Genomic DNA, 21854 nt, shown 5'->3' with positions numbered 1-21854 from the left:
ATCGGGACACATTGGGGCGGAACCTGTTTCCATTGCCAGGGTGACGGGGATTGACTGTGTTGGAAGCCAAGGTGAGCCTGACTGGGAAAGAGGGGCAGAAACATCCTATTGTGACTGGCCCAGAGGCCCTGTGTGTTCTGGGCATAGACTTCCTCTGGAATGGCTTTACAAAGACCCAGAAAGACTCAAGTGAGCTTTTGGAATAGCTGCTGTAGAGGCAGAGAACATGAAGCAGTTGAATACCTTGCCTGGACTATCAGAAAACCCATCTGCAATAGGACTTCTGAAGGTGGAAGAGCAACGAGTGCAAATGCCACCTCGACAGTGCACCACCGGCAGTATCGGACAAATTGGGATGCTGTGATCCCCATGCACAAAATGATCCGTGAGCTGGAGAGCCAAGGGGTGGTCAGCAAAACCCACTCACCCTTCAACAGTCCCATCTGGCCTGTGTGCAAGTCTGACAGAGAATGGAGATTGACTGTGGACTATCGTGGCTTGAATGAAGTGACTCCACCACTGAGTGCTGCTGTGCTGGACATGCTGGAACTCCAGTATGAGCTGGAGTCCAAGGCAGCAAAGGGGTACGCCACCACTGACAATGCTAAGGTGCTCTTCTCCATTCCTCTGGCAGCAGAATGCAGGCCTCAGTTTGCTTTCACCTGGAGGGGCGTGCAGTACACCTGGAACCGACTGCCCCAGGGGTGGAAGCACAGCCCCATCATCTGCCATGGACTGATCCAGAGTGCACTGGAAAAGGGTGAGGCTCCAGAGAACTTGCAGTACATCAATGGCATCATTGTGTGGGGGAACACAGCGATGGAAGTGTTTGAGAAAGGAGAGAGGATCATCCAGATTCTGCTGGAAGCCGGCTTCGCTATCAAGAAGAGCAAAATCAAGGGATCCACCCAAAAGATCCAGTTCCTGGAGTAAAGTGGCAAGATGGACGGTGTCAGATTCCCACTGAGGTCATCAACAAGATCACAGCAATGTCTCTACCAACCAGCAAGAAGGAAACACAAGCTCTCCTAGACGCGATAGGTTTTTGGAGAATGCACATTCCCGAGTACAGTCAGACTGTGAGCCCTCTCTACCTGGTCACCCGCAAGAAGAACAATTTCCCCTGGGGCCCTGAGCAGCAACAAGCCTTTGCACAGATCAAGCAGAAGATCACTCATGCTGTAGCCCTTGGCCCAGTCAGGACAGGACCAGAGGTGCAGAACGTGCTCTGCTCTGTAGCCGGGAACAATGGTGTGTCCTGGAGCCTTTGGCAGAAGATGCCTGGGGAGACTCGAGGCCAACCAACTTCTAGAGCAGAAGTTACAGAAGATCCAAAGCCAACTACACTTCCACAGAGAGGAAAATCTTGGCTGCCTATGAAGGAGTCCAGGCTGCCTCAGAGGTGATTGGCACAAAAGCGCAACTCCTCCTGGCACCCCAACTACCAGTACCGGGGTGGATGTTTAAAGGAAAGGTTCCCACCTCCCACCACGCCACTGACACCACATGGAGTAAATGGATTGCTCTCATCACACAGTGCGCCCATATTGGAAACTGAATCACCCTGGGATTTTGGCAATAATTACAAACTGGCCAGAAGGTGAGAACTTTGGTCTCACTGATGAAGAGGAACAAGAACCAGTGACGTGCTGAAGAAGCTCCTCCCTATGACCAACTGCCCCCAGAGGAAACGCGCTACGCTCTTTTCACTGACGGTTCCTGTCGCATCGTAGGGATGAACTGGAAGTGGAAAGCAGCCGTATGGAGCCCCACACGACAGGTTGCAGAGGCCACTGAAGGAGAAGGTGGATCAAGTCAACTTGCTGAACTCAAAGCTGTTCAGCTGGCCCTGGACATTGCTGAAAGAGAGAAGTGGCCAAAACTCTACCTTTATACTGATTCATGGATGGTAGCCAATGCTCTGTGGGGATGGCTGGAGAGGTGGAAAGAGTCCAACTGGCAGCGTAGAGGAAAACCAATTTGGGCTGCTGATGAGTGGAAAGACATCGCTACCAGGGTAGGGAGGCTACCTGTGAAAGTCCACCATGTAGATGCTCATGTTCCCAAGAGTAGAGCTAATGAGGAACACTGAAACAATGAGCAGGTAGACCAGGCTGCAAAAATAGAGGTGTCGAAGATAGACTTAGATTGGCAACATAAGGGGGAGTTGTTCCTAGCTCAATGGGCCCATGATGCCTCAGGCCATCAGGGCAGAGATGCCACCTATAAGTGGGCACAAGACCGAGGGGTGGATTTAACCATGGACAGTATTTCACAGGTTATCCATGACTGTGAGACGTGTGCTGCCCTCAAGCAGGCCAAGCGAGTGAAGCCCCTATGGTACGGTGGGCAGTGGTCCAAGTACAAGTATGGGGAGGCCTGGCAGATTGACTCCATCACACTGCCCCAGACACGCCAGGGCAAGCGCTACCTGCTGACCATGGTGGAAGCCACCACTGGAAGGTTGGAAACCTACCCTGTGTCTCATGCTAATGCCTGGAACACCATCCTGGGCCTTGAAAACCAGGTCCTTTGGAGGCATGGTAGCCCTGAGAGGATTGAGTCAGACAACGGGACCCATTTCAAGAATGGCTTTAACACCTGGGCCAGGGAACATAGTATTGAATGGATATACCATATCCTCTATCATGCACCAACTGCTGGGAAAGTTGATGGGTGCAATGGACTACTTAAAACTACCCTTAAGGCACTCAGTGGGGGGACTTTTAGAAATTGGGAAATGAACTTAGCAAAAGCCACCTGGATGGTCAACATCAGAGGGTCCATAAATCGAGCTGGTCCTGCCCAGTCTGAACCCCTGCACACAGTGGAGGGAGATAAAGTTCCTGTGGTACATATGAAAGGCATTTTAGGGAAGACTGTTTGGATTAATCCCACCTCAGGCAAAGACAAACCCATCCGTGGAATTGTTTTTGCTCAAGGACCTGGTTACACTTGATGGGTAATGCAGAAAGATGGAGAAAGCCATTGTGGACCACAGGGAAACCTAGTCTTAAGTGAGAACTCTGTGTAAGGTTTCATTGTGATGCAGATGGAAATAGAATAAGGGGTGGGTAATGTCCTGACTGCCAAGCAAGATGTTTTCTATTTGCCATCTGAATGGCAGTTGTCTTCTGTTTTCCTTATCTTTTCCACAACCAATCCTCCCTCAGGGGAGACATCTGTTGTTAATAGGCTGTTGCATATCACTGCATGGCTGATAAGATCTACAGCATCCCACTGGGAGATGTGAGCCCAGAGAGAGGAGCCAAGCATTGCTACCCAGATATAATCTTGAGATTCTGGAACACCAGCATGGCTTTCTCCACTGGATCCCCAGAGGAAACAGCTGCCTCTTCCACTGGATATTCAGAGGAAGACTTTACCCTTTCTACAGGACCACTGCTCCAACAAAACCGTATCTGCTACTCCAGGAGGACTGCAGGCACATTTCCACTTGGACTGCTACCAACACCCTGAACAACAGGATGTCAGGTTGTGTTCTGACTCTGGCAGTGTTGGTTGGATTTACTGCATTGTTTATTTTGTCCTTTTATTTTTTTCCCTAATAAAGAACTCTTATCCCTGCTCCCATATATTTGCCTGTGAGCCCCCTTAATTTCAATTTCATAACAATTCAGAGGGAGGAGGTTTACATTTTCCATTTCAGGGGAAGCTCCTGCCTTCCTTAAGCAGATACCTGTCTTTCCAAACCAAGACAGGAATATTTTCCAAGGCTGGTCATAAGGAAAACAGGAACCTTTTAGCAGTTCCTGGGAGCAGACAGTGTTTCTGATAAGTTTGGAAAGAGCAAAACCCAGGTGCCGTTTCCAAGGGCAAGACCTAACAAGCATTTCTCAGATCACACTGCAGCCTGGAAAGGAGGAGGGGGCAATGCACCACCACACTGGGATCTCAGGGGTGCCCATGGCCTGGGTGATGCTGCCTGATGTCAGCCACCCACCAAAGCCACTCTGTCCCTGCCTCCCACAGCTGCACAGGGCAGAGAAAATTTAACCAAGAGTTCCTGGGTTGGGATAAGACAGGGAGAGATCCCTCATCAAACACCAAAATGGGCATCACAGGCTCAGCCTGGGCACAGGGAGGGAACTTATTACCAACCAAATCACAGCAGCACAAGGAGAGGGGAAATAAATTTCTCCAACACCTTCCCCCCACCCAACAAGGGTCACCCAGAATGGGCATAACCAGGGCTCTGCCCAACGGGGGTCACTGGGGATCCTCCAATGGGGATCCTCCCATGGGGGATTGTTGTATTGCACTAAAGATGGAGCTGGAATAGCGTATAAAGCTCTTCCTGCAATCAGGGCACTCGCAGGGCCTCTCCCGGAGTGGATGTGGCAGCGTGCCCTTAGGTCGGAGCTGTTGCTGAAGCTCTTCTCACACTCCCCACCCTCACAGGGCTTTTCCCCAGTGGGGATCTGGCGATGATTGAAGAGGGGGGAGCTCGGGGATAGAGGCGAGGCAGGTCGGGCTGGGGCAGCGCTGGGCTCTGGGCCCGACCTGGGCGCCCCCCACGCGTCCCCTCCCCAAACAGCCCCGGCGGGGGACGCAGGTGGGGTCCGGGTGGGGGGCGCTGGGTTCCTGTTTTGGGGTCCCACTCTCCCCTTTTCCCCACTTTCCCACCGTCTCCCACCCCTTCCTCACTTTCCCCCCAATCCTCAGCCCCTCCCGCTCTCCCTTTGGGGGGTCCCCTCCTCCTCCCCCTCCATTCCGGGCTCCCCCCTTCGCTCCCTTTTCCCCCTTCTCCCCCCTGTCCCAGCGCCTCCCGAGAGCTCCGCGCCCGCAGCCGGGGGGGCTCCCAGCACCACCAGTGCCACCAGTAGGGCCCCAGCTGCCGCCCCTCGCCCCATGGCCGGGGCCGGACAGGGAGCAGCAGCCCCAAAGCAGCCGCGCTGCGCTGGCAGCACCAGTCCGGAGCAGGGCGGGCTCGGCAGCGCCGCGCGCTCTCATTGGCTGCCGCCACTTTTGGGGACCCGATCTCAGAGGCTCCGCCACACAACTGATGACTCTCAACGCCCCGCGTTCTCATTGGCTGCGGCGCGTTTTGGCTGTGTTTTGATTGGTTGAGGCCTTTCCGGGCCGCTGCAGCCCCGGGCTGGGGGTTCTTTGGGGAGGGGGAACCTTGGGGCTCTGGGCAGGTGGGAGCTCAGGTGAGCCCAGCAATGCGTGCCCAGGGGCGCGGGATCTCAGCGGTGCCCGTGGCGAGCGGTGACGCTGGCCCGATGCCAGGCACCCCCAGAGCCGCTCTGTCCCTGCCCCCGCAGCCGCACAGGGACAGAAAATGGAACCGAGGGTTCCTGGCTGGGGACAAGGACCGGGAGAGATCCCTCAGCAAATCCCGCACGGGCACAACAGACCCGGCCTAGGCACACGGAGGGAATTTATTACCAACCAAATCACAGCAGCACAAGGAGAAGGGAAAGAAATCTCTCCAACACCTTCCCCCCACCCAACGGGGATCACCCAGAACAGGGGTCACCAGGGCTCTGCCCAACGGGGGTCACTGGGGATCATCCAGCACAGATCCTCCCATGGGGGATGGAGCTGGAGCAGCGCACGAAGCTCTTCCCACACTCGGGACACTCGCAGGGCCTCTCCCTGGTGTGCAAGTGCTGGTGAGTGACGATCTCTGAATCCCACCTGAAGCTCCTCTGACATTCCAAGCACTCATACAGGGCCATTCCCCAGTGTGGATCTTGTGGTGCTTGGTGAGGCCGGAGGTCCCACTGAAGCTCTTCCCACATTCCCCACACTCCCAGGGCCTCTCCCCAGTGTGGATGTTCAGGTGTTCCATCAGGGTGGAGCTGTAGCTGAAACCCTTCCCACATTCCAAGTATTTGTGGGGCTTCTCCCTGCCATGAGGCTTCTCCACCAGCTCTGAGCTCTGGCTGGATCTCCGGCCACCTTCCTGGCTCAGGGGGGCTCTTTCCTCCCTGCAGCTCCCTGGGCTGGGTTTGCAGCCCCTCCTCATGCGGGATCTCTGGGGCTTTTCCTCCTCCTCCATCTGGCCACGGCTTGGGAATGACAGATCCTGGTTTGGGGAAATCAAGGTGGGAGCGCCTTGGAGTAGAGGCTCCTCCTGCCCAATTCCATCTGTAGAAGTCAGCAGGAGTCTTGTGTCCATGAAAATCTCCACAATGTCAAGGTTCAGCCCAAAAAGCTCTCCCAGGATTTCCCTATCACTCATCTCTCCACTTCTGGTGTTCCAGAGGTTTCCTGATTTCCTTTCCTTGGGATCATGGGGGTCCAATGGTTCCAGGGCTTCTCCATTCTCTGGCGTCCTGCTCAGGGATGATCCAGGGCCTTTTGGGGGTCCATGGTGGCCCTTCTCCCCTGATGCTCTACTCTGAGATCCCAGGGGTCCCAGGGGTCCCTCCTCTCCAGGCTCCCCCCCTTTCCAGTCTGCCGGGGTCCCCCAGCTCTGGGATTGCCCCTCTCTGCTCTCCCCACTCTGGGGGTCCCAGGGGTTCCCCTCCTCTGCTCTCCCGGCAGTCCCCAGGACCAATGTCCTCCCCTGCCCATACTGGGCAATGGCCACGTGGGCCCCCAAAGATCCCCCCAAGGGGCTCAGCTTTGGGCTCCTGCAAGATCCAAACCTACACACACAGAGAAAAAAAAACCTCCCAGAGACACCAGATGATATTTGGGGTCAATTCCACAATCTGCGAGCTCCAAATACGCCCCCAATAAAAAAACCCTCTCAGGAACTCCTGGATAAATTTGGGACGAGCTCCCCCTCCCCACTGAGCTGCAAGACGAGCTAGGGGCGATGGTCCCGTGGCTGCGGCCACAGGGGGCACTGGAACCTCCTGTTCCTCCTGTTCCTGCTCCTGCTCCTCCTCTTCCTGCTCCCCCTTTTCCTCTCACCCTCCTCCTCCTCCTCCTTCCTAATCCCACCTCCTCCCCAGTTCCTGCCTTCTGTGTATTTAGAGTGGAGGACCTTGCTTGTTTTTAGGACTAGAACAAAGATCCCAGATGGAGCAAGGCTTGCTGCTTTTAGTCAGAACTATCAGTGACTAAAGGTCACGTTTCCTTTGCTTTGGTCCTGTCCTTGTTCTCCTCAGTGTTCAGGCTGGGCTATGGGGTGTCCTTGTTTGCTGCATTTTGAGTTCCTCTTGCATCCTTTGGCCCATGGGCTGTGCCCTGGGAGGGTTCTTTGTGCTCCTTTGTGACACAGGAGAACCTTCCAGGCGGTTTCTGCGTGAGCTGCTGCTGGGATGTCACAGGAACAGCGCCACGTCCCCGTGGTGTTCCCGTTGCTGTGGGACACGGAGGCCTCAGTGCCCAGAGTGGCTCTGGGCTCGCTGCCGGAGGATCTTCCTGCCCGAAGCATTCTCAGCAGCCAGCCCAGCCCTGTCCTTCTGTGCTTGCAGGGCTACAGGCTGCAGGCGTGTGCAGCGCAGCCAAAATGATCCAGCACGTGGCTGCTGCAGTTTGCACTCTGTACTCTGTGGCTTATTCGGGGTATTTTTTAACCCACTTGGCACGTAAGTTGAGGTTTTCCCTCGGTGCAGCATCTGTGGCTTTGGGCTTGCTGTGTGCTTTCTGTTCTTCCTCTGGAGCTGAGTTGGCTTTGGAACCAAATGGCCATGAAGACACCATTGCTTTGGGAGAGTTCCTGCCAGCAGCTGCAGCTGAAAAAGGGGGTGTCTGCAGCCAGCGGGGCGTGCACAGCACCTGCAATGAGCCCTGGGGGGTTCTGTTCCCTCAAGCAGGGAGTCTGTGCCAGCAGAGCCTGGAACTGCCTCCCTTTGCTGCTCCAGCCAAGAACTGACCCAGCCCAGTATTTTGTGCTTGTTCTCTTGCTTGCTGTGGGAAGGGACTGTGGCTCCTGGAGGGATGCAGTGAAAGCAAAATGCTCTCTCAGGGTTGCCTTGCTCCATGGCATTTCCCAGCACTGGCAGTTTTTCTCCTAACAGCATCTGGTTCATGTTCCCTCTCCCATTGCAGGGCACCTCATGTCTGCATTCCGAGCAGCTCCTCCTTCGGTGAGTGGGAAAGGAACCTTTGGTGTTTGGAATTGTGCAGCAAGTTGTGAGCTCAGCATGTGGCAGTCGAGGGCCAGCCTGGGAGGCTGAAGGAAAGTTCCTGTCAGTGTCTTTGCAGCAGCAGCAGCAGCAAAGGAATTCCCATCAGTTTTCTCCTTTTCTGCTGAAGAGTTTTTGAAGAGCTGCAGGTCTGGTTTTGCAGGCAGAGGATTGCTTGCTGGCTTTAGCCATGGTGGAATATCGAATTCCCAACAATAAGTGGCAATGTCGACTTTAGCCCATTGTTAGTTGGAACAGCTCCAAACCCCATTTCTGCGTAGTGCAGCTGGATGTGCAGCTGAGGATAAATAAGGTGATAACTGAGATAGAACTTCCCGTCCCTCACACTGCTGTCTGTCCACAGGGCACAGAAGCAGCACCAGCACCTCCTGGGGCTCCCTCTGCTTCCGAAGAGGAGGCCCAAGAGGAGGAAGACAGCAGTGAGCTTCCCGCTGCTCTGGGGGACGATGGTGAACTTCCCTCAGTGCCAGGAGATGACAGTGAACTCCCCGCTGCTCTGGGAGACGAGGGCGAACATCCCGCGGGGTGGGAATGCAACGGCGAGGCTCCCGCGGGGTGGGACAAGGACAGGGGACATCTCCCGGCCTGGGACGAGGACGGTGGATGTCCCCTGGTGTGGGACCAGAGTGGCCAAGCTCCCACGGAGTGGGATGAGGACAATGGACATCTCCCAGTGTGGGATGAGGATGGAGGACATCCTGTGGCTTGGGAAGAGGAGAGTGAACATCTCCCAGCATGGGAAGTGGACAGCAAACATCCCCTGGCTTGGAAAGAGGATGGCGAACCTCCAGCGTTTTGGGATGAGGATGGAGAAGCTGCAGCATTTTGGGAAGAGGATGGAGAAGCTCCCTCTGCTTGGGAAGAGGACAATGAACCTCCCTCTGCTGTGGGATCCTGGGCTGAACATTCTGACAGCAGCACAGCTGGGCAGCCAGAGGGGAGAGGGGAGTGGTGCCTGATGCAGCTGAGTACGTCTGCTCTGTTCCTGGGTGCCCGAGCAGGTGCTGTGTGTGTGTCTGGGCATCAGCTGCACCCAGTGTTGCTCTGCAGCTGAATGTCACCGAGCCATTTATTGTCCTTCCCCAGCTGACACCAAGGGGCTCACGGCCCCAGGGAGTGGGGCTGCTTCTGGCTCTGCTCCAAGGCGGGGTCTCACTCTGGGAGGGAGCGTCTTCCACGTGGTTTCTTTCAGGGAACACCGTGAGCGAGGAGGAGCCTGCCGAGAAATACCTGGAAGTGGAGCAGATTGGCCAAGGGTAAGTGCACGGCAGCTGCTGCTGCACAAGCAGGGGCGGGTGTTGTGCTGGTGCAGGATCAAGTGAGAAGTCAGGAGAGCTCCAAGCACCTTCAGACACTGGGCTACCATCCTGCTGTCTCTCAGTCCTGATCAGAATTGATAACTGTGGTCAGAAGGCGCCGTCAAAGGCCCCTGAGGCTGGCAGTGTCCTGCCTGCAGCAAGGAGCAGGACCTGGAAGATCTTCTGTCCCTGGAACTGGATTGCCTAAAAGAGCAACTCACCATCTGGTGACTGTCAGAAAACAGTTCTCAAGAAGATTTCTTTCAAATATTTTCCTTCAAAAAATATCCACTGGTCAGGATTATCAACCTAATGGTTTAGAAACAGAAACCAGAGATGAACTAATAAGTGCTCTATTCTAGCACAGGTAGCAGACCCCATCCATTCAGTAACAGGCACAGAGCTGATGCACTCTGGGGGAAAAAGCATCACCTGCCTGATGGCAGGGCCCTTGTAGAACCTGCAGGTCTTAGGCAGGAAATGGAAAAGGATGAAATGCATTCTTTTCCAGTTCTTTAGACAGCCATCTCTCACCTCAGGTTTTGAACTAAAGCAATTCAGGGTGGACATTGGGATTCGCTCCAGCCCAATTCCTTCATGTTGGGTCTCAGTTTTCTCCTGCACATCTTGCATGGCAGAGGGCTGGTGGCTGCTGTGCTGTTGTTGGAAGGGTCGATGCAGCCAGGTGTTTGTGAACGCTGCAGGCAGCAGAGATCTCCTGTCTGGGCTGGCTTTCCCTGCCAGGGCCTAAAGCGCTGCTTCTTTCTTCTCTGCTGTTTTGTCTCCAGGGCTTTTGGAACCGTTTATAAAGGACTCGACAGGGCCACTGGAGGAGAGGTCAGTGCCAACACGCCCAGCACGCCTGGCAGCTCTCCAGGGCTTTCCCCTCTGCTGGGAGCTGTGGCTGCAGCTTTGGGGGCCAGCAGAGCTTTCCTGCCCAGGCTGCTCCTCTGAAGGCAGAGCAGTGTCAGCCTGCAGAGCACAGCTGGGACAGACTTGGTCCTTCTGAAGCACCAAAGGAATGCAAGGAGGGCAGCGGTGTCTGTCAGAGCAGGACACGCTGGCTTGGCCTTCATATCTAAAAGTGTGAATGCATCAGCTGCTGGAGACTGAGGCCCAATTTATCTTCATCCCAACCTCAGACAGGAACATTATTTAGCTATTCTTAGCTAAACTATAACACTATTATGTCCATCCTGCCTTTTATCTTCAAAGGATACCTCAAGGCCTGATTAGGGAGAGATCCTGCTTGGGCTCAATTTGGGGTTTTAGTCCTACTTCAGCTGTTCACAGAGAGTGAGGGAGAGAAATGAGAAGATGGATGTCCAGAGCAAAGGTTTCTCCTAAACCCTGAAGTTGTGTTTGGTCTGGTGTCAGTGACAGCCTGTGACAGGGATCACCTGAGCAATGGGTGTGCGTGTCTGCTTTGTTGTGCAATTCCAAACAGAGCAGTTGCATCTGAAATCATGACCAAATCCCATAGAATTGCTAAGGGGTTCCTGGCTGTTTTGCTCTGTTTTCACAGAACCAGAATTACCTCCTGCTTGCAAAATGGGTTTGAATAATAATAGTAGGAGTGTTGAGGCCATTTGAGAAGACTGTAGGTGCAGAGAATGTTGTTAGAGCTTTGAGGCTGACAGCTGAGGGACCATTTCTGCAGAGCTTGCAAGGCCAAATGTCTCTGGCCATGTGTCCTGTAAGCAGCCCCCAGCTGGCAGAGCAATGGGCTGTGGGAATGGCCCTTGCTGAGCTCTGGTGTCCCATCCCAAGGCAGTTTGGCACAGCCCGGCTCCGTCGCTCCACAAAGACTCGCTCCGTGTTTGCTGTGGCCTCCTGCCACAGACTCCTCCAGTTCAAGGCTGCAATGTCCCTTCAGGTGGCCATCAAGAAAATGAGTCTCAGAGGGCAGAACAGGGAACGAGCTGTGAATGAGATCCTGCTCCTGAAGGACAAGAAGAACCCCAACATTGTCAACTCTTTGGACAGGTGAGTGCTTCAGCTCTGATCCCGAGCCCGGGCCCTGTGTTAACCTTTCCTGGCATCAGGAGTCTGTAGCCTGTTTTGAAAATGCCTGACCCAGCCACATCTTCCCAAACCAACAGCCTGGCAGTTCACTCCCTCCACGTGCTTTTGTTGCTTTGCTTTGGTTTTTCCTTCAAGTTGACCCCGTTTGCTGTGTCTCCCAGCAAGTGCTGATAAACCACAGCAGAAATTATTTCCCTTGGCTTCTTCTTCCCAGCCCTTTTCCATTGCTACAGATGCCAGGAAGATCGGGTTCTTGTTTCCAGAAATGCCTCATTTGCCCATTTTTCACTGGCCTTGCCTGTTTCTGAAGGGACTTTCTGAAAGGTTTTCTGACTGCTTTTGTCCCAAGTGCTGCACGGCCTCCTCCCCTGGATAACCCTGGCAGTTGTGTTGCCTTGTTCTGGAGGGAATGGTGGAACTGATGAGTTCAGAAGCTGAACCAGCTGGGGCCAAGGGTTGTGTTTCCACATTGATCTGGGCTGTTGCTAAACTGCATTTTTCACCTGCTTGCCATCCAAGGCCTCTCCTTTCTCACAGGTGTCTCCGTCTCCTTTAGACTGTGCAGATTCCAAGGGCTGTGCAGCCTGGCAGGAATGTCTCTCCATCTGATTCTGTCCTCACTGACAAGTGACCTGGAAACAAAACTCCCCTCCAGGCTTTTCCATGGGGGAATTGAGCTCTGCACTTTCATCTCCATGCCATTGCTTTCCTCTTCCAGCTTCCTTGTGGATGGAGATCTCTGGCTGGTCATGGAATACATGGATGGTGGAACTTTGCGGGACGTTGTCAGACAGATGCGCATGGCTGAAGGAGAGATGGCAGCTGTCAGTCGGGAGGTGAGGGATCCTGCTTGTCACTCCCATGGCTGGGACACGATGGTCCTTCCAAAGAGGGCGTGAGAACAGGAGTGGCTCCATGCTCAGGGCTTTGTTTCTGTGTTGTTTTCATGAGCTGGAGAAGAAAGAGCCTCTGCAGTGAACGGCCTGCCAGCATCACTGCACTTCTACTCTGTTCTTGTTCTCTCTCCTGCTGTTGTGGTACTCTCTTTCTGGTTTGGATTTGATTTGCTGTTCTCAGCTTTGCCTTGAACCGTTTGCCTGGAGCTTGTGTGCACTGCACTCCTGGCCTGTCACAGCAAAGCTGCTGCTGGCAGAATTCTGAGCTGTCCTTTCTGGTGTGATATATTCCAGCCATTGATTTTTGCCCTCGTGTTTCTTGTTCTCTCTCAGTGTCTGCAGGGCCTGGATTTCCTCCATTCCAACCGGGTGATCCACAGGGATCTGAAGAGCTCCAACATCCTCCTGGGCATGGACGGCTCTGTCAGGCTGGGTGGGTGTTCCTGGCCAGGCACGGCGCTCCCGGGCTGCGGGGCTGGGGCTGCTTCCCAGGGAGGGCCAGAGCCCCACAATGGCTGCTGGGGGCACTGCCCGGCCCCTGCTGCCAGCTGAGAGCGGCTGCCCCTGCAGAGAGCTCAGGAGAGGAGCAGGGGGCCAGCAGTGCCTTTGCTCTGGCCATGGCCCTTCCAGAGGGGCAGCAGTGGGAATCTAAAGCTCCAAGGGAATCAGTAAAAGCCACTGCAGGAAAGCTGAGGGTTTCTTGAAGGGCCCAGTTCCATCTTTCCTTGGCTACAGCCCTTAGGACTTTTTCAGCTGACTTCACTACTGCATTCTCAGACTGAGCGTGGGGAATCTTGTGCTTGGTTTCCCCATTGCAGCTGCCTTTGACAGGGTTTGTTTCTGTCCTCAGCTGATTTTGGCCTCTGCGCTCAGCTCAGCCCTGAGCAGGACCAGCGCAGCTCCATGGTGGGCACTGCTCACTGGATGGCCCCAGAAGTTGTGACCAGATCTCCTTATGGCCCCAAGGTGGACATCTGGTCCTTCGGCATTGTGACCATCGAGATGGTGGAAGGAGAACCTCCTTACTTCAGGGAAACGGCGGCCATGGTAAGAGGCAAATTCTCCAGTGGCTGCAGAGGCTGTGAGCACAGGGGGACCCTGCACTGGGAGCAGCAGCTGGAGGTTTCTGCACATGGGAAGGGAATTCCCAGAGGACTTGTGCCTCCACACAGACAAATATTCTGCAATCTCCAGCAACAATTTGCTTTGGGCTTTTCGTTTTTGCAGCTCTTCTAGCTGAGAGGATTACTTGGAAATATGAAGCAAGTGCATCAGCTCTAATGTTATCTTGCAAGAAAACCCCACACCATCCGCAAATCCCAGCCCCAAACCCAACAAGATTTCTGCAGGAGTTTCTAAAAGACATTTTGCAAGATGATCACCCCCCTGATTCTTCTCACTGGGAAACTTGTCTAAAACCTGAAGATGATGGTTTAACATCCTCATAGTCTAATGTATTTCTTTCCTAGTCCAAGCTACTTTTTCTGTGTCACCAAGCCTGAGCTTTCAGCATCACAAACCTCCTGTTTCTTGCCTGGCAGTTTCTGGGATGGGGCATTAGGAATGTATTTCCTTGAGTGTCAGTGGCACTGCAGAGATGCACTTGATGGAAGAATCCTCTGAAATAACACAGGCAGACCACAGTGACTCTGGAAAATGGCCTGTAAAGCTGGTGTCCATATTTGGAGAAGCAAAATGGGCTATTTCTGATGGAGGTTCCTACTAACAAAGCCAGCCAATGAAACTGGCTCTCAAGGCGAGATCATTTGGATGTTGCAGTGGCTGTGCCAGCCCCAGGGTTTGGGTTTTTTGCTTGGCATAGCAAAATGAGCTCTGAGCAGCATCTCTGGCAGGGAGGAAAGTGCCCCTGGCGCTGGGGCTGAGGCCCCGGGGTGGATGTGAGCCCGTGTGGGTGTGAAGGGAGCTGGCAGAGCGCTGAGTTTGCTTTCCCTGCAGGCTCGCGCTCTGATCCGGCAGAACGGGACCCCGCAGCTGCAGGAGCCCCGGCGCCTGTCGGCTCTGCTGCGGGACTTCCTCGAGTGCAGCCTGGAGCCGGACGAGGAGCGGCGCTGGGCTGCCCAGGAGCTGCTGCAGGTGAGAGCCAAGGGCTGCAGGGGAAGCAGCAGCGCCAGGGAGGAGTTTTCTTGTGGGGCCCCCTCCGATAGTCTCCAGTCTCGCTGCGTTCCACGCGCAGAGCGAGCAGAATCCTCGCCCGCTGTGGCCTGGCAGGCTCCTTTCGAGCTCATCTGGACCTGGTGCCCCACAGCAAGCAGGGACATCTTCAAGCAGCTCAGGGGCCTCAGAGCCCTGCCTGACCTGAGCTTGGATGTTTCCAGGCAGGAGGCACCTCCCACATCTCTGGGCACCTCCTGTCAGTGTTTCCCCGTTCTCCCGGTTAAAAAATTCTTCCTTAGATCTAATCTGAGCCTGCTTCCCTCGATTTTCAAACCATTTCCCTTTGTCCTGTTGCAACAGAGCCTGTGAGGAACTTGACTCTGGAAAGTAACAGTTCATTTCTTTATTTTTTATCCTTTGGGCAGCACCCATTTTTATCATCAGCCAAGCCTCTCTCCAGCCTGACCCCTCTGATCACTGCAGCAAAGAACCTGAGGGAGCAGCAGAGCAGATGAAGCACTTGAGGACAGCTTCTTGTTACAGTAGTTAGGACAACTAGTTAGTTATGGTAGTTAGCATTGCTAGTTAGTCATGGTAGTTAGCACTGGTAGTTAGTTAGGGTAGTTAGCATTGCTAGTTAGTTATGGTAGTTAGAGCAGCCTGTTTGTTATGAAAGTTTTATGAATAAAAACGCTCTTAAACCTCAACTCCCCTGACGTGTCCCTTCCCTCTCCCGCTGTGACTCAGCTGCCCGGAGCAATGTGAGGGGAGGGCGGGCCCAGCCTGGCCCAGAGCTGAGCACCAGCAGAGCCCTGGCAGAGCCCAGAGCAGCCTCGGCACCTGCAGAGTCAGCCTGGAAGGAGGCGCTTGGAGCCTTCTCGGCTGCACCCGGCTCTTGGCTACAAACTGTGTGTGCTGGAAAATGCCACCGGCTCTGCAGGAGGGCAGAAGGGGCCCGGGGAAGGCCCAGGTGCTCCATGCAAGGGAAAAACCTGCCCTGGGTTTGTTATAAATAACTAGGTAGTGCTGGCTTTTGCTATTAGGTATTGACTTCTGCAAAATATTCTTAATCACAACAATTTTGATAGAGTACAGTTTGTAATCACTTTTAACTGCTTTTGCTATAGTATAATTTGTCAACTTTTTGTGGCCAATGCCCTGGCCCCTGTGTAGCTCATATCCTCAGAACATCATTTATGGATGATATTTTAGTTTGTGGACAGTGTGAAAAACATACATTATAGTTTTGGCTTTTGCAAAATATTGAAGTGCATGCCAGATGTTGTGCATTATAATGTTAACTTTTGCAGAAGTAGCCATAATTGTGAAATAAGAACTAATGCTTTTTTTTTGTTACTAACTGACAATACTGAGAATGACTCAGACATGTTTGTGAAATAGCTAATGTTGGTTTAAAGTACTTGTGGAAGTAGCTAAAACCGTCTGCATGGTCAGATAACATTTAAGGAAGGGATGTGATGAGGACCCCTGCCACTGACCCTTCCACTGTCAATAACTGTCACCTGCTGAAACCACAGAGCAGGGGCCCTTGTGAGGCAGTGACACACAACCCTCAAAACAGCAATCCACGATTCCTGCACGTGCTCTAAAAAGGCAAGTTGGGGGTCAAACCAACCTAAAGAATTCCTGGAACATGTAAATGTGTTCAAAGAAATGTTTGATTATGTATAATCATTATGAATATGTATTTGAACAATACAATGGAAAAACTAGACAAGAAGAGTTGCTGTGGTTAACCGGTGTGCCTCTGGCCATTGCCAACACCCAGCGCTGTTACTGATTTGTCCCTTATTATTCCTTATTAAACTTTTAAAAATTCTAAAGAGTGAGGTTCCTTTATCACAAAACCCAAGGTGCTCACCCCTTGTTGCTCTCCTAAGCCAGATTTGTCAATCCTAAATTTTGTCTGGGCGGCGGAGGAGGAGGCTGCAAGGAAAAGAAAGATGTACTGGTGTGGAGGCCCAGGACTCTACCATCAGAGTCTCAATTCCACAGCTATGGAGGACTGGTCCCCAAAGAGAAGAATAGATTTCAAGGTTATGGTGAGAAGCTTGCTTCTCCCACAGATCTTTGCTGGCACATGCTGATTTATGGAAAGTTATGTTACCCCATTGGCCCATTGGCCTAATTACCCTAGTTCAACCCCTGTTACCCATCTCTGGTTAGTGCCTAGAATGTTCTCCCTCTCAGTCCCTCCATTGGCCCCAGTTTACTGCATTCCTCTGCCCCTGTTTCCCTATTAGCTGTCCTGACCCTTAACCCCTCCTTTGTCCCATTTTCCCCCATGTCCATTGGACCCTGACCCTCAGCTCCACCCTCACTACCCCATATAAAAACCCCCTGTGCCCTCAGCTTGCACCCTGTCTTTGTCCCTGGACCCTGTTCGGCTCTGTCCCCTGCTCCTGTACCAATAAACCCAGTTTGCTGCAGAGCATACACAGACCCATCCTGCCGACTTTGTCAGCTTTATAAAGCAGCCGTGAGCTCCGGGCTCCTGAGTGCCGGACGCTCCAAGGGCCTCTGCAGCACCAGGATGCTCCAGACTGGAACAGCCAGGCAGGGCAGGAGGAATCACTGCCCCTTTCCCCTCCCTGCTGCTCCATCTCCCAGCCCAGCATCGCTGCAGGACAGCCTCACTGCCAACGCCATCCTGCCAGGGATGGACTGGGGGGATCTCCTTCCCCTTCCCTCTGGCATGGAGGCAAATCCCATCTTCTCCTTGTCCACCCTCCTTCTTCTCCTCATTCTGTCCTACATCCATCTATGTTCCTTTCCCATCTCCTTCCTCCCTTGTTCCTTCTTTCTTCCTCTCCTCCTGCCTTTTCCCTTCTCCCTGTCTCTTCCTCTCCTTGTCCTTCCTCCCTCACGCACTGAGCTGCGGACAGAGACCAGGGAGAACAAATCCCTGCCACAGAACCTCGTGGAAGAGGCCATTTGGAACGGCTCTACAGGGCAGGAATCCAACGGGGGGGAAAAGCCCCAGAGACCCCACACGAGGAGGGGCTGCAAACCCAGCCTGGGGAGCTGTGAGGAGGTAAAAGCTTCCCTGTGCCGGGAAGGGTGTGGGGAATGTGAGAAGAGCTTCGGGCAGAGCTCAGCCTATTCCTGGTGCCTCCAAAGACGGTGGTGCCCCATGCAGAGATCCATGGGGATGCAGAGATCCCCCTGCAGCCCCCGGAGCAGCCACGCTGGAGCACGGGGATGCCTGAGAGGAGGCTGTGCCCCCGTGGCCAGAGGGGCCCCGCTGGAGCAGCCTGTCCTGGCAGGACTGACCCCGGGGCACAGTGACCCACGCTGCAGCACTTGGAGGGGGGCTGTGCCCCGTGGGATGGACTCAGCTTGGAGAAGTTCCTGGAGAAGTCTCCGGTGGGAGACAGCCCAGGGTGCAGCAGGGGAACGACTCCTGTCCCTGAGCAGAGGGAGAAGCCCCGGGGCATGAAGTGAGCACGGCCCCATTCCCTGTCTCCGGCACCGCCGGGGTAGGAGGTGCAGCTGGAAGGAGGGAGGCGTGGGGGAAGGCTGGATTTAAGGCTCTTCACTTACTCTTCATTATCCTGCTCTCAATTTTTGGAGTTCTCTGTCAGAAATCTCTCCCCTCGCCCACTCATCCACAGGGGTTTGGGGCAGTTTTCCCTATTTGAGGGAAATCAAAGCGATGCACTGATGCTCCTAATCAGGGGTATGAGAAGTGAGGCTCCTGGCTTCCCGCTGAGCCGGAGCCACCGGAGCCGCAGTGCCGGGAAAGCCGTGGCGGGAGGCGCGGAGAAGTTTGTTTGTGTTTTCAGCTCAATCCCCTCGGGCCCGGGCCCGTTCCAGGGCTGTTCCTCATCTCCGGCTCTGCCCTCACGCAGCCCGGGGGGCCCTGAGAGCGCGGGGCGAGGCTGTGCCGTGTGCAGAGCCCGCCCCTGGCTGCGATTGGGCGACGGTGCCGTCAGTCGTGGTTCTGGCGCGCTGATTGGTGGGATCGGGGCGGGGCAGGCCCCGGTGGCGGCCTGAGGGCGGCAGTGGCTCGGCAGAGTCGCCATTGGCGGAGCGTCTGTGCGGGCCCGGGAGCGGCGGCAGCGGTCGGAGCGCGGTGAGGCGGCGGCGGAGCTGGGAGGCGGCCGCAGCGCAGGTGGGAGGCGCGCTGGGTTGTGCGGGGGCTCGGGGCTCGCTGCGGGCCTCGGGGGCGGCAGGGGGCTCAGGCGGGTTCGTTGTGCCGTGTCCGGCGCGTGTTGCCGCTGGCGTGAGGGCGCTGCGGGAGCGGCTGCCCGCGGTCTCCTTGCGGCCGCTGCCTCGGCAGGAGCCGCTGCCGGAGCAGCGCTGGCTCGGCCCGGTTCCTGTGGCTGGGACAGAGGCGGCTGCCCCGTGCCCGGGGCTGTGCGGGGAAATTCACATGGCCGGAGGTTTCTGTGCCCCGAGGAGACAGAGGAGTCCTGTACAAGTGACTTTATTGCTGAGCAGAGGGAGAGGCCGTGGCGCATTTGCCGTGCGCTCTCTGCCATTGTAGTTCGCAGCCTCCTTTTTATCTTCATTTTCCTGGCCCATTCTCTCTCTCCCTTTGCCCACTGGCTGAGGTATTTGGACGGTTCAGACCTCCCGATCCGCCAACTGCATGTCCTCGTTAATGTGCACCCCCACTTTTGTAGAACAGCCGATATTCCTGGCTCTCTTAAGTCTTTGTTCTTTTTCTCAAAGTTCATGATTTTAGAGGAATTTTGAGCAGCAGTCCGTGTCAGTTTGTTCTATTTTCTGAAACTGATGGTTTTTCCCGTTACTTCCTTCTCCAGAAGTCCCTGGCCCTATCTCCAAGCAGATTGACTCATTGACTCTGTTTTTTTCTTACTGAGTCTTCTTTGGTTTTGGAATTATTCTGAGTGCCCTCATTCCCTGTCCTTCTCTAGGCAATCCTGGATCAGGAGGCCTGGCTGCCCCCTGCATCCCCTCGCTCACCTGCTGAATGAGCTGCATCCACAACATTCTCCATTTGCTGTTTCCTTTTGCAGCTGTACCAATTTCTGTTGCAGAGTCAGATATCCTCACCATGGGCTCTGCCTTTAGCTGTGCAAATTCCATCTGTGCAAGCGGGTAGAGGGAATCAGCCCAATTCCTGCCCCGGGTAGGAAGACCCAGGTACATTGTCCAGGCTTTGCCCCAGCAGGGTTAATTTGCATTTCTAAAGCTCCTCTCCGGGCTACCTGAAATAAAGCTTCTCTTCCGGAGCAGCCATGCAGCCCACCCCACCCCCCCCAGAATCTGCTTTTTAGTTGTTGTTGTTTTTGGTGGGTTTTGTTTGTTTTTTATTTATTTGTTTGGTTGGTTTTTTGTTTTGTTATGGTTTTAGGTGGGGGGAGGGTTTTTTGTTTGTTTTTTAAACAATATTTAAACAAACTATTAACCTTTTTCTGAGTTAAACGGTCACCTTTAAAGCAGTTCTAGGTGAACGTTGAAAAACCCATAGCAAAACTTGATTCTCACACTTCTGTCCCAAACCTACCTAACCAAATAAAGTAGGATTATTTTGAAAAACGATTCTCACGTTGTATTCTTGTCACTGAAACTGCGGGGAAACAAAAACCCTCCAACAATATCTTTAGTGTTAGAGAGTCAAGGCATTACTTGGTTTTGGCAAAGATATGCAGCACACATCATTCCATCCACACATAGCCCGAGTGTGCAGAGAAGATGATTCCATGACACGTGAGATTTATTAGTTTTTTCCTAAACTTTCTACAGTCTGAACCAATCTAAATCCATTGGTTTAATGTTCATTGCTTCCAAGTGGTGTAGTTTTTAATATTTGGTTTCCTATTAGATCCGGTTTCCTTCCCCTCTGGAGTTAATTAGCTCCACACTCCTGGATTTCCTTCTCAGCCTTTTCCAGACCAGGTGTCTCCAACTCTGCCGGGGGCAGTGTCTGGGGTAGCTGTTGGTTGCTGTTTGCTGCTGGGCGTTGATGTTTTGTTGCTGGTCGTTATCTCTGTGGGTGTCTTTTGGGCTATTCCCAGTCTGTGGAGATGTTGAACTCATCTCTGTTGAGTGGTGTAACATCCTTTAAATAAAACCTTTAAAATTCCTTTCCCCAAGGCAAAGACAAACGAGCCTGAGAGAAAGAAGATTTAAAAGAACCAAAATGGGTACATTTTGCAGCAATGCAGTCGCAGTCAGCCCAGAGTGTGGGTGTGAGTGAGCCCCAGAGTGGAATTGTGCCGTGGTGCTCCCCAGCAGCTGTGGCAGTGCAGGCCCAGCCAGCGCTGAAGCTGCAGCAGTGGCAGCAAGGCTTGGCCGCAGTGGCTGGAGGTGCCAGAGGAGGGTGGCCAGGATTTCCGAGGGTTTGAGCAGAGGATCTGTGGGCAGGCCCAGGGGCTTGGCCCGCTGTGGAGCCCTGGCTGCTGCTGCGTTGCCTTCAGGGCAGGCTCAGTGGCGGCTGCCATGGTTCTGCTGCAGGCGGGAAGTGCAAATCTCCGGGGCTTCAGAGCCCTTGAGGCCAGGCTGAGGGGTCCCCCCGTGTTCAGCTGTGCTGGCGGCTGTTTCTGGCCTCAGGGACACTTGGCATGGGCCCCTTGGCCACCAGTGGTGCTGCTTTGCACTCCTTAGGCAGGAGCCGATGTCCTGGCTGGGTGTTGGCAACAGCAAAGTCCCAGGGCAGGCTCTGTGCCAGCCCAGCTTCCTGTGGGAGAGATTTCACAAGAGACAGGATTCTGGCCACGGACTGCTTGAAACATACATCCCTTATCTCCACCCTGCACAAGGTGGAGAATTACCAGGGTAAGGAATTCCAGACATCAATTCCAAGGGAGATAATTGAATATCTGCCCTGGGTCTGTCTCTTCTTCTTGCCATAGCCAATGGCAAAAGCTGTACCCACGGCATCTTGGTTTTTATCACCAGCTTCCAAAAGTGTTTCTTTATTTCTCCTGACCTGAGCTCAGGGGGTGCCAGGGGTTATGGAGGTCCCATTGTATTCCTAAAGCTGCCATAACCCCCTGAAGGATCTTTCGAGTAAAATGAGTTCTTCTTTCTGAGTCTATTGCTTCCACAATCCCTTCTCTATGAATTAATTATTTCAGAAATACCCTAATAAGTGATGCAGTGATTGCATCAGTCAGATTGAAGCAGTCAGAATTGCTTTTGCCCCCTGTTAGGTGCCATGGTGTCAGCAGAAGATATTGAAGCCTTCCTGCTCAGGGCATTTCAGTGCCAGGCTCTTACAAGCACCCAGAGCTCCTTGGGTTGAGCTGAGCATGGGCCGGTGACCTGCACTTTGTCTGATTCCCCTTCCTTAATAACAGCCTGTCTTGTAGCTCTTTTCGCTTCTGCTGCCCTTGCAGAGCCATCCACAAACACATTTTATCCCTCAGGCCAGGGAATGTCCCATCAATCTCTCCCAGCCTGGGTCTGGAGCTCTGTCCCTTGAGTGCAGTCCTGGGTTCCTTGCCAGCCCCTCT

At 53.9% G+C, this 21854-nt stretch overlaps 1 protein-coding gene and 2 pseudogenes across 2 annotated transcripts in view; 2 read left to right on the top strand and 1 right to left on the bottom strand.

Moving 5' to 3' along the window:
• Nucleotides 1–21854, bottom strand: part of LOC143695956 (uncharacterized) — a 758734-nt pseudogene that overhangs the window by 280213 nt on the left and 456667 nt on the right. The gene's annotated exons all lie outside the window — the stretch shown is intronic.
• Nucleotides 1–21854, top strand: part of LOC143695916 (uncharacterized) — a 128212-nt pseudogene that overhangs the window by 96092 nt on the left and 10266 nt on the right.
• Nucleotides 1053–14921, top strand: LOC143695847 (serine/threonine-protein kinase PAK 3-like). Its single transcript, XM_077191054.1, has 12 exons — nt 1053–1251; nt 7398–7511; nt 7975–8012; nt 8416–8791; nt 9265–9328; nt 10159–10207; nt 11247–11356; nt 12114–12231; nt 12625–12724; nt 13142–13338; nt 14248–14385; nt 14832–14921. The coding sequence occupies exons 1-12, from the start codon at nt 1053–1055 to the stop codon at nt 14919–14921; spliced, it is 1593 nt and encodes a 530-aa protein (XP_077047169.1).

This window comes from Agelaius phoeniceus, chromosome 27 (genome assembly GCF_051311805.1).
Source record: "Agelaius phoeniceus isolate bAgePho1 chromosome 27, bAgePho1.hap1, whole genome shotgun sequence".
In the NCBI taxonomy this organism is placed as follows: Eukaryota; Metazoa; Chordata; class Aves; order Passeriformes; family Icteridae; genus Agelaius; species Agelaius phoeniceus.
The sequence above is the reverse complement of the archived record's forward strand: the minus strand, read 5'-3'. Positions and strand labels throughout refer to the sequence as shown.

What these genes read in the sequence shown, in the direction of transcription:
- LOC143695847 (XM_077191054.1), top strand. Translation starts at nt 1,053, where the DNA reads ATGCACATTCCCGAGTACAGTCAGACTGTGAGCCCTCTCTACCTGGTC. An exon ending in ATTGTCAACTCTTTGGACAG is followed by an intron (nt 11,357 to 12,113) that starts GTGAGTGCTTCA and finishes TTCCTCTTCCAG; the next exon opens with CTTCCTTGTGGATGGAGATC. An exon ending in TGGCAGCTGTCAGTCGGGAG is followed by an intron (nt 12,232 to 12,624) that starts GTGAGGGATCCT and finishes GTTCTCTCTCAG; the next exon opens with TGTCTGCAGGGCCTGGATTT.